General features: G+C 57.3%; 1 protein-coding gene across 2 annotated transcripts in view; it reads left to right on the top strand.

The window, feature by feature from the left end:
• Positions 1–15,170, top strand: part of CHD5 (chromodomain helicase DNA binding protein 5) — a 59,517-nt gene that overhangs the window by 31,558 nt on the left and 12,789 nt on the right. For both annotated transcript variants that reach the window (XM_081817361.1, XM_081817360.1), the window contains exons 18-33: positions 430–603; positions 1,002–1,143; positions 2,321–2,452; positions 4,856–4,973; positions 6,076–6,200; positions 7,180–7,411; positions 7,576–7,686; positions 8,013–8,185; positions 8,719–8,893; positions 9,271–9,363; positions 9,578–9,666; positions 9,973–10,106; positions 10,529–10,673; positions 11,062–11,221; positions 12,841–12,920; positions 13,177–13,294. In XM_081817361.1, coding sequence (XP_081673487.1) covers positions 430–603; positions 1,002–1,143; positions 2,321–2,452; positions 4,856–4,973; positions 6,076–6,200; positions 7,180–7,411; positions 7,576–7,686; positions 8,013–8,185; positions 8,719–8,893; positions 9,271–9,363; positions 9,578–9,666; positions 9,973–10,106; positions 10,529–10,673; positions 11,062–11,221; positions 12,841–12,920; positions 13,177–13,294 — 2,201 coding nt within the window. The remainder of the gene's footprint in view (positions 1–429; positions 604–1,001; positions 1,144–2,320; positions 2,453–4,855; positions 4,974–6,075; positions 6,201–7,179; positions 7,412–7,575; positions 7,687–8,012; positions 8,186–8,718; positions 8,894–9,270; positions 9,364–9,577; positions 9,667–9,972; positions 10,107–10,528; positions 10,674–11,061; positions 11,222–12,840; positions 12,921–13,176; positions 13,295–15,170) is intronic.

Below are 15,170 nucleotides of genomic sequence, written 5' to 3'. Positions count from 1 at the left end.
CCCCAGCCTCCTTGTCTTCACCTACCCCATTTTCCAGCTCAGAATGGGGGTTTCAGGGTGGACAGTGCAGACTTTGGAATCAGGTGATATAGGCTGGAGGGCAGGCTGGACCATACAACCTCGGGCCCCCATCAGCCTCAGTTTCCTTTTCTGTAATATGGGTAAAGAGTTCTAGAGACCTCGTGCCCAGGACAGCTTTGAGGAGAGGAAGGTATCCTATTTGGCTGAGAGAGCTGTGCTGAGAGGTTGGGGGTGGGGCATGGGCTCAGATGGACACCTAGGGCAGGGCTAAGGCTCCCAGGCCCACCAGCCAACCGCCTGCCCTGTGACCGTCTGGTCCCCCCCACCCCAGTCCTGGCTCCCTCTGCAGATGGCTTTGGCTTGCTTCCGTCCCCTGCTCCTGGCTCTCATCCCAGTTCTTTCTTGCAGCAATCTGGAGGGCTTCCTGGAGGAGTTTGCCGATATCTCCAAGGAAGACCAGATCAAGAAGCTACACGACCTGCTGGGGCCACACATGCTGAGGCGGCTCAAGGCTGATGTATTCAAGAACATGCCGGCCAAGACCGAGCTGATCGTTCGTGTGGAGCTGAGCCAGATGCAGAAGTGAGTGGGCGCTCTGCCCGTTGGGGCCCTGCCACAGAGCAGCGTGCCTCATGTCCCCTGGGCTTGTCTTCTCCCAGAAGTTCTGACCTAGCCTTCCTGCACTGCTTCCCAGGGTGGTGGGAAGGCTCTCTGGCCCCACCGACGCCTTGACTCACCTTTTGCACACACTTCCTTCTTCGACCTGTTCAGCCGGCCAGGCTTGGGGCTGCCCGAGGCCTTGCAGTGTCCCCAGGAACTTGCTGGGTGACTCCAGGCCTGTGGCTTCACCTCACAGGTCTCCCCTGGTCTGTCTGTGAATGGTGCAGGACTGGCAGCCCCTGGCCTCCCTGCAGAGTGTGGTCTCAGAGGCTGCGGCAGCCTTGGTGTCCAGCCTGCCTTTCCTCCTTGCCCTGCTGCAGGAAGTACTACAAGTTCATCCTCACGCGGAACTTCGAGGCACTCAACTCCAAGGGGGGTGGGAACCAGGTGTCGCTGCTCAACATCATGATGGATCTGAAGAAGTGTTGCAACCACCCCTACCTCTTCCCCGTGGCTGCCGTGGTAGGTCCCCGTGGCCGCCCCGTGGCCACTGTAAGTAGGTACCCGTGACCACCACGGTCAGGGCGTGAGGCTGCTGTCGTAGGTTCCCTTTGCCCACCGTGGTGAGTGTGCGTGGCTGCCACGGTGGCCCTGGCTGTGGTGGCAGGTGCTCAGCCCTCAGCCCTCCCCGAGGATGAGGACTTAGAGGTGATGTGGGTCCCCATTATGCCAGGTTTCTGAAAACCTACCTCCATCCGCTGCTCAGGCAGGCCCTCTCCTTCCCTTGGCCCCTCCTCATGACCATAAAGTAGTGGGGGGCAGTGGGGCACCCCAAGGTCCCCTCCAGCCTCCGCAGCAGGGGACCCCAGGCTGATCTGGTTGCACTCAGTCACTAAGGGAGTCAGGAAGGCCTGAGTGGGGCCCCAGGTGATTGTGATGTGCGGTCCTGGGTGAGAGACGACCCCAGGTCGGACACCAGCTCCAGCCCTGTGGTCTCAGGAAAGCCAGCAATCCTTCTCTGAGCCTCAGCTTTTTCCTCACTAAAATGGGACAGTAGCATCCGCCTGAGAGGGTAAGGACCAGATGCGGAGGTGCACGTGAAGTATGCCCTCGCAGAGAGCCTGGTGTTGCTGTTCTTGTCACCACCCACACTACTATTCTGGTTCTCACCGAAACCCTCCGCAGGGGATACGTCCTCCCCCCGGACAGCAGAGTGAGGCGCAGGGGGCCGTGCTGTGGGTGATCTGCACTTGAGGCCACCCCAGATGGCTCTCGCCACTCTGGCACGGCAGGTGCCCTTGGACTGACGTCCTGCCCAGCTGGGGTTCAGGGGCTGGCCTGGCCAAGATGCGCCCTCCAGTGACCCCAGAGACCAGGCATAATTCCTTCTGGGAAGGCCGGCTTAGCTTAAGACTCTGTCATCCGCTTGTTCGCTGATGTCCCTGGTGCCTTGGTGGAGTGCCAGCAGGGGGAGATGGAGGGCGGGCCGACCAGTCTGGCTCTGCCTGGGAACGCTGTGCTGGGGAGGGGCCGTGAGATGCGAGGCCCGGCCGCCTCTGCTGAGCCTGGCCTGAGCCGGGCTCGGGCTTTGTGCTCAGCCCGTTACTGGGCCTCTGCCCATCCCTGTGGGCCTCTTTGGTGCAAAGCCAGAGGGGAGAGGGGAAGCCCCCCAGTGCCCCAACCTCTGCTGTGTCTGCAGGAGGCCCCTGTCTTGCCCAATGGCTCCTATGATGGCAGCTCCCTGGTCAAGTCTTCAGGCAAGCTCATGCTTCTGCAGAAGATGCTCAAGAAGCTGCGGGACGAAGGGCACCGTGTGCTCATCTTCTCCCAGGTGAGCTGGCCCTGGGTGGCTGGCCGACCTCTGCCTCCCCCAGCCTCCACCCCGCACCCTGCAGAGGGCACCCCTGCCAGCTGGGAGCACAGCCCTCAGTGCCCCTGCAGCCTGACTTCCCACAGAGGGGCCCCGGGGCTGTCTTGGGAGGAGCCCACATGGGGGCAGCGCCAGGAGGCCCTCTCCAGCACTTGCAGCATTGCCTCTTGGGTGGTCAGAGGCATGCTGTGCAGCCTTGGGGGTCAGCTGGTCTGTGTCCTCGTTCCTTCCTCCCTCTGGTTGCATCTGTCCTCCGTCAGGCTCTGTGCTAGGCACGGGGCCAGTCCCTGTCCTTGAGACACTCATAGTCCAGTGTGGGAGATGGAGGTAAAGACATAGTTATTTAGTTCTGGGGGCATCTCTGTGATGGAAGTCACAGCAGTGTTCCTGTGGAGGCCTGGTGGTAAAAATGCTTCCGTGTGGTGGGACTGAGCCAGGCCCCTTGCTCAGAGCCACAAAGTAGGATGTGTCTCCTCTGTGTACTAAAGTGGGAACAGCTGCTCCTGCCTGCAGCCCCCGATCCCATCATGGGCCCATGGGAGGCCGAGGGATTTGGGGAAAGCTGAACGAGCCTGGGACTGGATCCACAATCCCCCCAAACCCCTGCCGACATAAGACAGGATTCTGGGCTGAGGCCTCAAGGGACCAAGTAGAAGGAACTGCACAACTAGAAATGTGCACAGAGGGAAAGTTCCAGAGACAGAGCCCTCCCATCCAAAACGAGCCGACAAACCCCATCTCCAAAACTCATGACGAAAAGACATCCCACAAAGCAGTAGGTAGAATCTGAATGAAAAGAAAAATAGAACAGCCTGAAAAAGACTTCAGACAAACATGTTTAGGATCCTCAAAATTAATGGACTAACACCCATCAATCAAGAAGAAATCAGTTAAGTACAAGCAGGAGGAAATGAAATGAGAATTGGATAGGAAAATCTGCCTGAAACTGAAATAAAACATTTCAAAAGATTGGATAAACTCTCAACCCTGGTGAAGACAATGCTGATGAATGGACCTGGCCCTGAGGGATCTCCCCAGAATGCAGCAGAGAGAGATGGAGCTTAGAAATGATAAATTGGGGGCGCCTGGGTGGCTCAGTTGGTTAAGCGACTGCCTTCGGCTCAGGTCATGATCCTGGAGTCCCGGGATCGAGTCCCGCATCGGGCTCCCTGCTCGGCAGGGAGTCTGCTTCTCCCTCTGACCCTCCTCCCTCTCGTGCTCTCTGTCTCTCATTCTCTCTGTCTCAAATAAATAAATAAAAAAAATCTTTAAAAAAAAAAAAAAAGAAATGATAAATTGTCTGGAGGACCCCTTGGGAGGCTCCAGTAATCCTCTGACACAAGCCGTAGAAGTAGAGAAAACGGTGATGAAGCTGGACTCTGTGAGTTTGCAGACCTGGGGAAAGACACGAGGTCTCAGATCTCAAATGCACTCTAGAGTACCAAGTGAGACAGATAAATCCAAGCAAACGGGTCCCCAGACACATCACAGGGAAATCAGCACTTCAGACTCAGTACCTATGAGGAATGATGATCAGACTGTCCTCAGAGGTCTCATCAGCAACAGTAGGGGGCAGGGGACAAGTGCAAAATCTCCAGTACCCTGTGGGACTAGATCGTTTTATATCCAGCTGAACTATCTCTCAAGAATGAAGGGAGGTACACAGGGGTATGGGAGCCCCGAAGGGACTGCCTTCCTCTTTTTTTTTTTTAAGATTTTATTTATTTATTTGACAGAGAGAGACACAGTGAGAGAGGGAACACAAGCAGGGGGAGTGGGAGAGGGAAGAGCAGGCTTCCCGTGGAGCAGGGAGCCCAATGTGGGGCTCGATCCCAGGACCCTGGGATCATGACCTGAGCCAAAGGCAGATGCTTAACGACTGAGCCACCCAGGTGCCCCTGCCTTCCTCTTCTTATAAGGAGAGGTGAAATCAGGGAAGTTTTCACAGAAGAGGTGCTGTTTGAGTTCCCTAGGCAGTAAAGGGGTGGGCATTCCAGGAGGAGAGTCCAGGTAATTTGCGGTGGTATGGGGGAAGCATTGAGAAATAGTCCTGCCAGCCTGGAAAGCCAGGGTGAGGAGCTGGAACTTTCTTCTGTGAGGTGAGAGCAGGGAGGCTCATGCTTAGAGCTGTGTTTTAGGCAGATGGCTGTGGGGCCGGCATGGGGGATGCTGTGGCCCCGGGGCTCGAGGTTGGAGGCTGCATTGCTCTCCAGAGAGCCCCATGGCAGGTCTGCCTGGGTCTCACCTATCTCCCCACTCAGCAGGCAGCTCTGTCTTCCCCCAGCTGTCATGGGGTCCCTGCCCATGGCCCCATGGGGTTCCTTGCCCTGTGGCAGCCCCTCAGGCATACCATGTCCCCTGCAGATGACCAAGATGCTGGACCTTCTGGAGGACTTCCTGGAGTATGAGGGCTACAAGTATGAGCGGATTGATGGTGGCATCACTGGGGGCCTCCGACAAGAGGCGATCGACAGATTCAATGGTACCCCTGCCTTACCCAGGGGTTCTTGATGGGGACCCCATGTCTGCCTTTTCTCCCAGGCTAAGATCTTGGCCAGGCCCCCCAAATGGATGTTCAGATTAGCTTCCCCTCAAGTGGCTGAAGAAAGCAGACCAGTCCTTAGGTCCTAACAGCTCGCCCTTAGTTTTAAATGCTCAAAGGAGTTAATCCCATGGAACCTCCAGGGGCCAGCTGGGGTGCTGAGGGGCCCAGGAGGTAACACCTGTTCAGAACTGAGAACTGGACACAGAGAAGGGCAGATAGGGAGGAAAGTACCACCTCTATTACTAAATGAAGCTGGCGCTGAGGGTCTGGTTGACCCCTGCGGGCTTCGGATGCTGACACCAGGTAAACCAGCAGTTATGAGCAGTGCGGGATGGACACCTCCACCTGGGGCCCCACTGCCCAGATGCCCAAAGGAGCGATGCCCGTTGTCCACTGGTGTTGGAGATAGAACGAGTACAGGGTTCCAGGATCTAGATGGAAGTGGGAGTGGCCGAGGCACTGGGAGGACTGGGAACCTGTTTGTAGCTCTTATGGGTGTGCAGGGCAGTCCCAGGTCCCGTATGAAGGGCTTAGGTAGGTCTGAGAACCAGCTGTCCTGTGACAGTGGGGACTGTCCAGCAGGGTTGCTGGGGCCCTGGAGCTGTGACCCTGAGTGTCTCCTGGCCACACTGACAGCCTCATGGACTAGGTAAAGCCGGGAGGGCACGAAGGACTGAGCTCTCCAGGGCCGACCCTTATTATGGGTCTGCCTGTATTTGCTGGCTATTCGTAGTTTGTTCTTTGCCCATCTGGGCTTTGAAAATCAACTTCCTCTCACTCTGGCTCCCTCCTGTTGGGTCAGGGCTCAGAGCACAGCTGGGGGCTAAGTGGGGCTCGAGTGGACTGCTCTGTGCCCACCCTGGGCCCCCGGTCTCCTGCAGCTTCCCTGAACACAGCTGGGACTGTTGTTGTCCGTGATGGGGTCACAGTCCCCAGCAGCTCCTTCCCTCTTGTATCTGCTCCCGCCCTGCTCTCTGCTGTCCACCTGTCCCCTCCCTCTCCGCTCTGACCCCACTGGGCACCTGCCTCTCTTCCTCAGCCCCTGGGGCGCAGCAGTTCTGCTTCCTTCTCTCGACCCGGGCGGGGGGCCTGGGCATCAACCTGGCCACAGCAGACACCGTCATCATCTACGACTCGGACTGGAATCCACACAATGACATCCAGGTCTGTGGCCCTGACACCACAACCCTCTCAGACAGCCCCTTGCCACACCTGGTTCTGTGGGCTTTCCATCCCTCCCCCTCAGACTGTGTCTCATGGAATCCCAGCCCCAAGAGGGGCCCGGGGGTTGGGGGGTGAGTGGAGCTTTGCCCCGCCCCTCCGGCTCCCTCATTATACAAAAGAGGAAACGCCCAGAGAGGACAGGCAGGGTGTCCAAGGACTCACGACAGTCTGTGTGCCTGGTAACCCCTGGTCTGTCCCATCACTCTTAGGACCAAGGCCATGGAAGGAGGCAGGAGGAGGGAGTCCTGGGACCCAGAGGGAGCCAGTTTGGGAGGAAGCAAGGGAAACAGAGTGGGGGGAGAAGCCTGTGGGAGAAGAGATGGAGGGGGCAAAGGGGGCTGGTGAGGAAGGATGGGCGGGCTGAGGGGGGTGGGGGTTGTGGGAGTAGAGACACACACTGTTGTCGCCTGGTCACCCCACCCGGGGCAGGGATGGACACACACACACACACTCGTTTCTCATGCACACATGTGCACCCACACACGGTCACCAGCATAGATAGAAACACTATGGTCGCATCACGCAGACACCCAGTGCACGCAGCGCCGGGCAGCTTCCGGGCCTTGCTGCCCTCCCGAGCTGGCTGTGCAGTCCCATCCGCGGCTCACTCACCCCATCTCCCCGATCTGCCATCAGAGCCCCATGTGGCTTCGACACGTCCAGCACACTGGCCCCTGCCCACCCGCAGCCATGCCCAGCTCCACCTGTGCGGGCACCCAGGCCCACACGAGACTACCCACAGTCGGGAAGGGAGAGGAGCTGGCCTGACACGTGTGCATTTCCATGGGGTCACACGGCTCGTTCCACACAGAACATGCCCATGAACATGTGTGCACACCCCCTCTCCCCATGAGGTGCCCGACCCTGCCCCCCCAGCCCTTGGCTGAGCCCCGAGCACTGAGCTGCAGCTTGCCCCCAGGCCTTCAGCCGTGCCCATCGCATCGGACAGAACAAGAAGGTGATGATCTACCGCTTCGTGACTCGGGCCTCGGTGGAGGAGCGCATCACACAGGTGGCCAAGCGCAAGATGATGCTCACCCACCTGGTGGTACGGCCCGGCCTCGGCTCCAAGTCCGGCTCCATGACCAAGCAGGAGCTGGACGACATCCTCAAGTTCGGCACAGAAGAGCTCTTCAAGGACGACGTGGAGGGTGGGTGTCCAGGGTGGCTAGGGGGTGGGGGCTACTCCAGACACACCCATCCCAGGGCCTCTGCCAGCCCACAGCCTCTCTCTCCTCTGCTCCGTCTCCTGGCCAGGGCGGCCTCGCTGGGCACTGCCCCCCAGCCCTGCAGCCCCTCTGACTCTGTCCTACAGGCATGATGTCTCAGGGCCAGAGGCCGGTCACGCCCATCCCTGATGTCCAGTCCTCCAAAGGGGGAGCCCTGGCTGCCAGCGCCAAGAAGAAGCATGGCAGCACCCCGCCAGGTAGGGGCTAACTCAGCCTAGCTCCCAGCTCCTCCTGTGCTTCCGGTGGCTGTTCCTGGAGAGGAACCCCGCTCGGCCCTTCCTGCGTTTGGTCGCGCTCTCCTGCCTGCCCCCACCGGCCCCTCACTTGGGTAGCCGCGGACTGTCGGGTGGGCAGGTTCCCCTCTCTGGTCACCATGCTCCTCCGCTGCAGCCCCTGCTGGGGGCTTGGAAGGGCCAGGGTCGGGAGTCCGTCCCTGTGGGGTCCCCACGGTCGGGGAGTCTGTCCCTATGGGGTTGGACCCCACCCCCGTCTGTCCCTTCACTCTGCACCCTGTTTGCCCCAGGCGACAACAAGGACGTGGAGGACAGCAGTGTGATCCACTATGACGATGCGGCCATCTCCAAGCTGCTGGACCGAAACCAGGACGCCACGGACGACACGGAGCTGCAGAATATGAACGAGTACCTGAGCTCCTTCAAGGTGGCGCAGTACGTGGTGCGCGAGGAGGACGGCGTGGTAAGCCCGCCCCCCGCCGCGGCCCCGCCCCCGCCGCGGCCCCGCCCATCTCCACCCAGCAAACTTTTACTGCTGAGGTCGGCCCTTGGGTCTTTCCGGATCAGCGCCTCCACTTCCTTCAGTCCCGCCGCCCTCCACGCAGATCCTGGGTGCTAATTATCATTCAGGAAACCGGGAGCCTCCTGAGGGCAGGGGTGGGGCTTACTCAATTCTGTACCCCAATGCCTGGCACAAGGCCAGGAAATACTTGTGGCGTGAACGAATGAACGAACGAATGAACGAACGAACGAATGAATGAATGAACGACTGTGACAGGGGCAGGATGAAGACCATCTGGGGCTGGGGTGATCAAGGTGGCTTCCTGGAGTAGGCAGGCTTTCCGGTTCAGCCTTGAGCTCCTAGAGGCTAAGGTGAGGTGGAGGCAGCGTGAGGAGCCCCGGGGGCAGTGCTGCCCCCTGTTGGCCCCACCCCGGAGCCCCGGGGCCTGTGCCTGCGGGTCCTGCCGTCATGGGGCCCCGTGCGTGTGTCTCCAGGAGGAGGTGGAGAGGGAGATCATCAAGCAGGAGGAGAACGTGGACCCCGACTACTGGGAGAAGCTCCTGCGGCACCACTACGAGCAGCAGCAGGAGGACCTGGCCCGCAATCTGGGCAAGGGCAAGCGCATCCGCAAGCAGGTCAACTACAACGACGCCTCCCAGGAGGACCAGGGTGCGTGGCCCCCGCAGCACGCCCGCATGCGCCGGAGAGTAGGGAGTGGGGGGGCAGTGTGTGTGTGGGGGGCTTCCTGGAGAAAGGGGGCTTGGAGCAAGTGTGGGCTGTTGGGTGTCTGGAGGAGCTAGATGGATGGTGGTCCGGTGACTTCTGACCTTGGGCGAGCCTCAGTTTCCCCATCTGTAAAAGAGGGATGATCACGGTACGGTATCTTAGGATATAGTGCAGGGCCGGTGGGATTCAGCGAGCTCACAGGAAGTTTCCCCCGGGGCTCTTTTCATTGTCACTCCCTCCTGGGCTGGGGTTTAGGGGCTCGGCATGGCCCTGGGTGTTTTGGAGGCTCACTCTGTGCCTTTCCACGTGGCCCCTCACAGAGTGGCAGGACGAGCTCTCAGATAACCAGTCCGAATATTCCATTGGCTCCGAGGATGAGGACGAGGACTTTGAGGAAAGGCCAGAAGGGCAGAGTGAGTCTCATGGCTGGTGACCCTGGACTGGGGCCCAGACCTGTGTCAGGGGGCTGACGGTCAGCATGGGGTCTCCTGGGAGCATCAGGACAGTCATCCATCCTTTGGGGGATGTCCTGAGGGATCCTGCTGTCCTGGGGTGAGTTGGTGGATAGGGTGGGGGGTCAGGACACCCCGGGCTCCAGTGAGGTGTTGTGGTGGGGCTACTTCCCAGGTGGACGGCGACAATCCAGGAGGCAGCTGAAGAGCGACAGGGACAAGCCCCTGCCACCTCTTCTCGCCCGTGTGGGTGGCAATATCGAGGTGAGGCCCGCCTGCACACCCCTTCCCCAGTTCCCCTGCCCCCTCCTCAGAGCAAAGAGCTCACCCGTGCTACACCTCTGGCGTGTGGAACAGGGCTGGAGGCAGGAGGGCGAGGGGCTTGCCCAGGGTCACAGCTGTGTAGAGGTGGGGCCAGGACAGACCCTGGGTCTGGGCTCTGCCCTCTGGGTCCTGCCCTAGCTGGAGGCCCCTGCCTTCTCTGTGCTCCTCTCTGCCTCCTCCCCTCCATATGCCTTTCTCCCCATCCCTGAATTCTCTGCTCCCCCACCCCACTCCCTGCTCACGCAGGTGCTGGGCTTCAATGCCCGCCAGCGGAAGGCCTTTCTGAACGCCATCATGCGCTGGGGCATGCCCCCCCAGGATGCCTTCAACTCTCACTGGCTGGTGCGGGACCTTCGAGGGAAAAGCGAGAAGGAATTTAGGTAAAGGGGCTGAGGTGGTGGCCCAGGGTGTAGCTGCCCGCCGCAGAGTGGGGCAGGCTCCACTGGGCGAGACTGCACAATGGGCATCATTTGTGCTCTCGTCCTGGGCTTCTTGTCTGGAGGATTCACTGTTGTCTGGTCTTCTGGTGGCTGGGGTCCAGGCCCGGGCAGGGCTCATTTGTAGAAAACACAGACCAGCCACCTCTGCTAGACCAGATCCGGGGCAAGGGCTGTCCTAGTAGGTTCTCTTCCCAGGGGAGGCCCCCTCTGTCCTTCCCTGGGGGCCTGACCCAGCAGGCCTGGCTGGGAGGCAGGGGATGGATGATGGTTCCAGCCAGGGGGTTTGCTGGGGGTCCTGCCAGCCTTCTCAGAGGGTCCTTGCTGGCCCCCCACTCCCTGAGCCCCAGTAACCCCCACCCCAGAGCCTATGTGTCCCTCTTCATGCGGCACCTGTGTGAGCCGGGCGCTGACGGCGCAGAGACCTTCGCGGACGGTGTGCCCCGTGAGGGCCTCTCGAGGCAGCACGTGCTCACCCGCATCGGGGTCATGTCACTAGTTAGGAAGAAGGTGGGTGAGTAAGCCTTGCCTGGGCCTTTCCTGGTGGCCCCCCATGGCCCTCGTGTGCCCCCTGGGGGTCAGCGGGCAGGGGGCAAGTGCCTGGCTCAGGACACTGAGTCAGGCTAGAGGGACCTCTCTGAAGACCTGTCTGGGTGGGGAGGTGTGAGGCTGGAGGTGGGGATGGCAGGTCACAGGGCAGAGGACACACAGGGGGTGGGGGTGGGGGTGGGGCCTGGCACAGCGGTTTGTGGTCAGAAGTGCATTTGGCTTGGCCAGCCTTGGGGGGAGGTGGCATTCATCCCGAGCCTGGGACACCCCCAGTCCCACCGACCGCCCTGAGGCCCTTAGGTCTGAGCTGAGACCACCTCCCTCTCTCCTTCCCTGCCTCCCGCCCCAGGTTCAGGAGTTTGAGCACGTTAACGGGAAGTACAGCACCCCGGACTTGATCCCCGAGGGGCCCGAGGGCAAGAAGCCAAGCGAGGTCATCTCCTCGGACCCCAACACGCCAGTGCCCGCCAGCCCTGCCCACCTCCTGCCGACCCCACTGGGCCTGCCAGGTCTGGGCTCCGATGAACGGGGGAGGGCGCCTGGGTCACGGGGTGTTGGTGGCAAGGCCCCCGGAGAGCCCGGGTCCTCCGCACAACCCATGACAGACAGCCTCCCTTCCGCCCACAAGCTTCTGCCTGCAGAAACGTTGCTCTGCTCCGACTTTCTCTTTTTAACGGCTATTCACATATCACAACACTTAGTCTTTAAAAATCTTACTGTTCAGGAGTTACTAGTATATTCACAGGGATGAATCACCTCTAATGCTAGAAGGTTTTTGTCACCCAGAGAAAAACTTGTACCTATTAGCAGTCACTCCTGTTCCTTTCCCCGCCCAGCCCCTGGCGGCCACGAATCTACTTTGTGTCTGTGGGTTTGCCTGTTCTGGACCTTTCCGGCAGATGGAACTATATCCTATGTGACCTCCTGTGTCTGGCTTCGTTCTCTAGTGTGTTTTCGAGGTTCGTCACGTTGTAGGGTGGGTCGTTGCTTCAATCCTTTTCGTGGCCGAATACTATTCCGTTGTATGGATGAACCACATTTTTGTTTAGTCATTTGTCAGCTGATGGATTTGGGGTTGTTTCTACTTTTTGACTGGTGTGGAAAATGTGAGGGATGCTGCAAGTGGTGTGTGGCCGTGAACGTCCATGTTCAAGCGAAGGCACGTCCCTTCACTGCATTTCTCTCGGGTGTGTAGCTAGGAATGGTGTTGCTGGATCGAAGGGCGTAACGTGTTGAGGAACTGCTGGATTTTTCCACAGTGGCCATGTCATCTTATATTCTCCCCAGCCACATATGACGGTTCCGGTTTCCCCACATCCTCACCGAACGTTTGTTGTCTGACTTTCTGCTTGTAGCCATGCTAGCGGGTGTGAAATGGTGTCTCCCCGAGGTTTTCTTGTGCTTCTGGGCCACTTGTGTATCTCTTTTGGCGAAATATCTTTTCAGATCCTTTGCTCTTCTTTGATGGGTTATTTGTCTGAGTATCTTTTTGGTGATCCATGCATTTATTTGGGCGAAGCATCTTCTTCCCTCAGAGGGACCTCGCAGGCCTGGCACTGACCTACCGATGCCCAGGTGACACGTGAAGTCCAGGGAGCCTTTGCCTCCAAGGACATACCTGCTGCTTCTGGGCATGTGTGCCCTTGGGAGCGGACGGGCCTGGGTTTGCTTCCTGGCCCTCTGTGAGCCCCGTTTTCTCATCCATGATGTGGGACAGGCTAGTGCCCACCTCCCAGGGCTACTCAGAGTATGAGAGTCACCAGCACTCGGCAGTGTGTTGAGTAAGGGAAGGTCAGTGAGGGAAGGCACATGGCTTGTCAGCCAGCCAGAAAGCAGGAACCACATCCAGCTGTTCTGGCTCCTAGGCCTGCCTCCACTCGCCTCACCTCCTGCTTTTAGATGGGGGGCCCTGCTCTGGGCAGCCCTGTCCCATCAGCCTGTGGCTTTGGCCTCACTGGCTTAGCCTGTGTCTGCAGGCTTAGCCTGGGGTCTCTGGCTCACCTGGTTCACCTGTCCTTCTTCTGGAGGTGTCTGGCCCAAATGGAGCCACCTGGCACCCCCATTTCCTGCCCTTCACCCCCTGCCTGCCCTAGCCCATCTATCTCACCTCTGTCCTTTGATCTTTCAGACAAAATGGAAGCCCAGCTGGGTTACATGGATGAGAAGGAGCTGGGGGTTCAGAAGCCAAAGAAACCCCCAGAAATCCAGGTATGGAAGGTGCTGGTGTCTGGGCCCCTGGGGGGCTGTGGGTTGGGGGTTGGATCTTGAGACCTTCTCAGCCCTTGGTTGGGCAGCTAGAATCCAGGCCTCCTGGCACCATGTTTGGGCCTCTGGGTCTGGGGGAGCAGGTTGGGAGCACAGATGGGAACCAGGAGAGTTCCTGGTGCCCATTGCCCGTCCTCTGCCCCCCATGCTGCTGAGGTCCCAGGCCCTGCAGCATCCCTACCTAGCCTGTCCTCCCCAGGCCCTGCCAACTTCCCTGGACAGAGTGGAGGGCGAGGACAAGCATGAGAGCTCAGATGGCAAGGAGCGGCTGGAGGAGATGGAGAAGGCCCTGCCATCCCCAGAGCAGCTGCCGAAAGGTGCGGCTTCCCACGGTCACCACCCCCAATGTAGCCTCTGGCCTCAGCATCGCTGGGTCAGAGGAGGGCGGCCAGGCTGTGTTCCCCTCCCTCTCTCCCTGGCTGGGTGGCAGGCTCTGTCCTAGTGCGATAGGATCCCCAGGATGAGGAGAGAGCCAAAGGCTCAGGTCTCTAGAGTGGATTTCAACTTTTCCTACGATGCAGAGTTCGGGGGTTATTGGGCTGTCTTTTTATTAGTGAATTCTAACTCTATTGCACCGTGGTTGGGGCACATGAGTCTGTATGATATTGTTTCTACATGATGTCAATGAAACCTGCTTCCTGGCATGATATGGTTTGTAATATGGTATGATTTTGTATCATGTAATATGATATGATTTTGTAAATGGTCGTGTGTGCTTGAAAAGAATGCCTATTTTCTGAATTGCCGAGTGTGAGGTTCTAAATACACATATTAGATCATTATTTTGTTCAAGTTTCTTATATCCTTACTCATTTTTGGTTTGCTTTGATCTGTCAAGTCTGAGAGACTTATGTTAGGATCTCTCACTATGATTGTGGATCGGTGTCTTTCTCTTTGTAAGGCCAGAGTGTGCCTCATATCATTTGAGACTGGGTTGTTAGGTGCATATTGCTTTAGGTTTTTTATATTTTTCTGGTGAAGTGTGCCTCTTATATAATGACCCTTTTATTCCTCCTGATATTTTTTGCTTTAAGGTTTATTTAGGCTGATTTGGATGGATCTTACTTTTGTTAGGTATATATTTGGTTTATGTTTTTCTATCTTTTTACTTAAAAAATACATGTACATACAAACACTTTATTGTGATATAATCACACAGGATACAGTTCATTTATTTTATTTTATTTATTTATTTTTAAAGATTTAATTTGTTTATTTGAGAGAGAGAGCGCATGCGAGCGTGACCAGGGGGAGGAGGGGCAGGAGTAGAGGGACAAGCAGACTCCCCGCTGAGCGCAGAGCCCAGTTCAGGGCTCGATCCCAGGATCCTGAGACCATGACCTGAGCCAAAATCAAGAGTCAGATGCTTAACAGACTGAGCCACTCAGGCACCCCACAGTTCACCCATTTAAAGTGTACAAGTTGGAGATTTTTAGTATATTCGCAGTGTTGTGCAAACATCAGCACAGATAATTTTAGAATATTTTCATCACTCCAAAAAGAAACCTCATGTCCATTAGCATTTATTACCCATTTCTTCCTCTCCACCCCAGCTATCACTCATCTACTTTCTGTCTCTATGGATTTGTGTGTTCTGGACATTTCATGTAAATGGACTCATAAAATAGTTGCCCTTTTTTGTCTGGCTTCTTTCACTTAGCATAATGTTTTCCAGGTTCATCCATCTTGTGGCATGGACCAGTGCTTCATCCCTTTATCCTTTGTATAAATATACCGCATTGTATTTATCCAGCCATCGTTGATGGACATTTGGGTTGTTTTTAATTTTTGGCTGCTGTGAACATTTATGTACCGTTTTTTTGTGTGGACATAGGTTTCAGTTCTGTTGGGTATCTACCTAGGAGTGAAATTGCTGGACTGTATGATAGCTCTGTGTTTAATATTTTGAGGAACTGCCAGATTGTTTTCTCCAGTGGCTGCACTGTTTTACATTCCCATCAGCAATGTATGAGGATTCTGATTTGTCCATGTCTTTGACAATGCTTGTCTTTTTTTTTAAGATTTATTTATTTGAGGGGCGCCTGGGTGGCTCAGTCGTTAAGCGTCTGCCTTGGGCTCAGGTCATGATCCCAGGGTCCTGGGATCGAGCCCCACATCGGGCTCCCTGCTCTGCGGGGAGCCTGCTTCTTCCTCTCCCAGTCCCCCTGCTTGTGTTCCCTCTCTAGCTGTCTC

The sequence above is a fragment of the Leptonychotes weddellii genome, chromosome 4 (genome assembly GCF_054177405.1).
Source record: "Leptonychotes weddellii isolate Sample4059 chromosome 4, ASM5417740v2, whole genome shotgun sequence".
Taxonomy (NCBI): Eukaryota; Metazoa; Chordata; class Mammalia; order Carnivora; family Phocidae; genus Leptonychotes; species Leptonychotes weddellii.
This window is presented reverse-complemented; position numbering and strand designations above follow the sequence as displayed.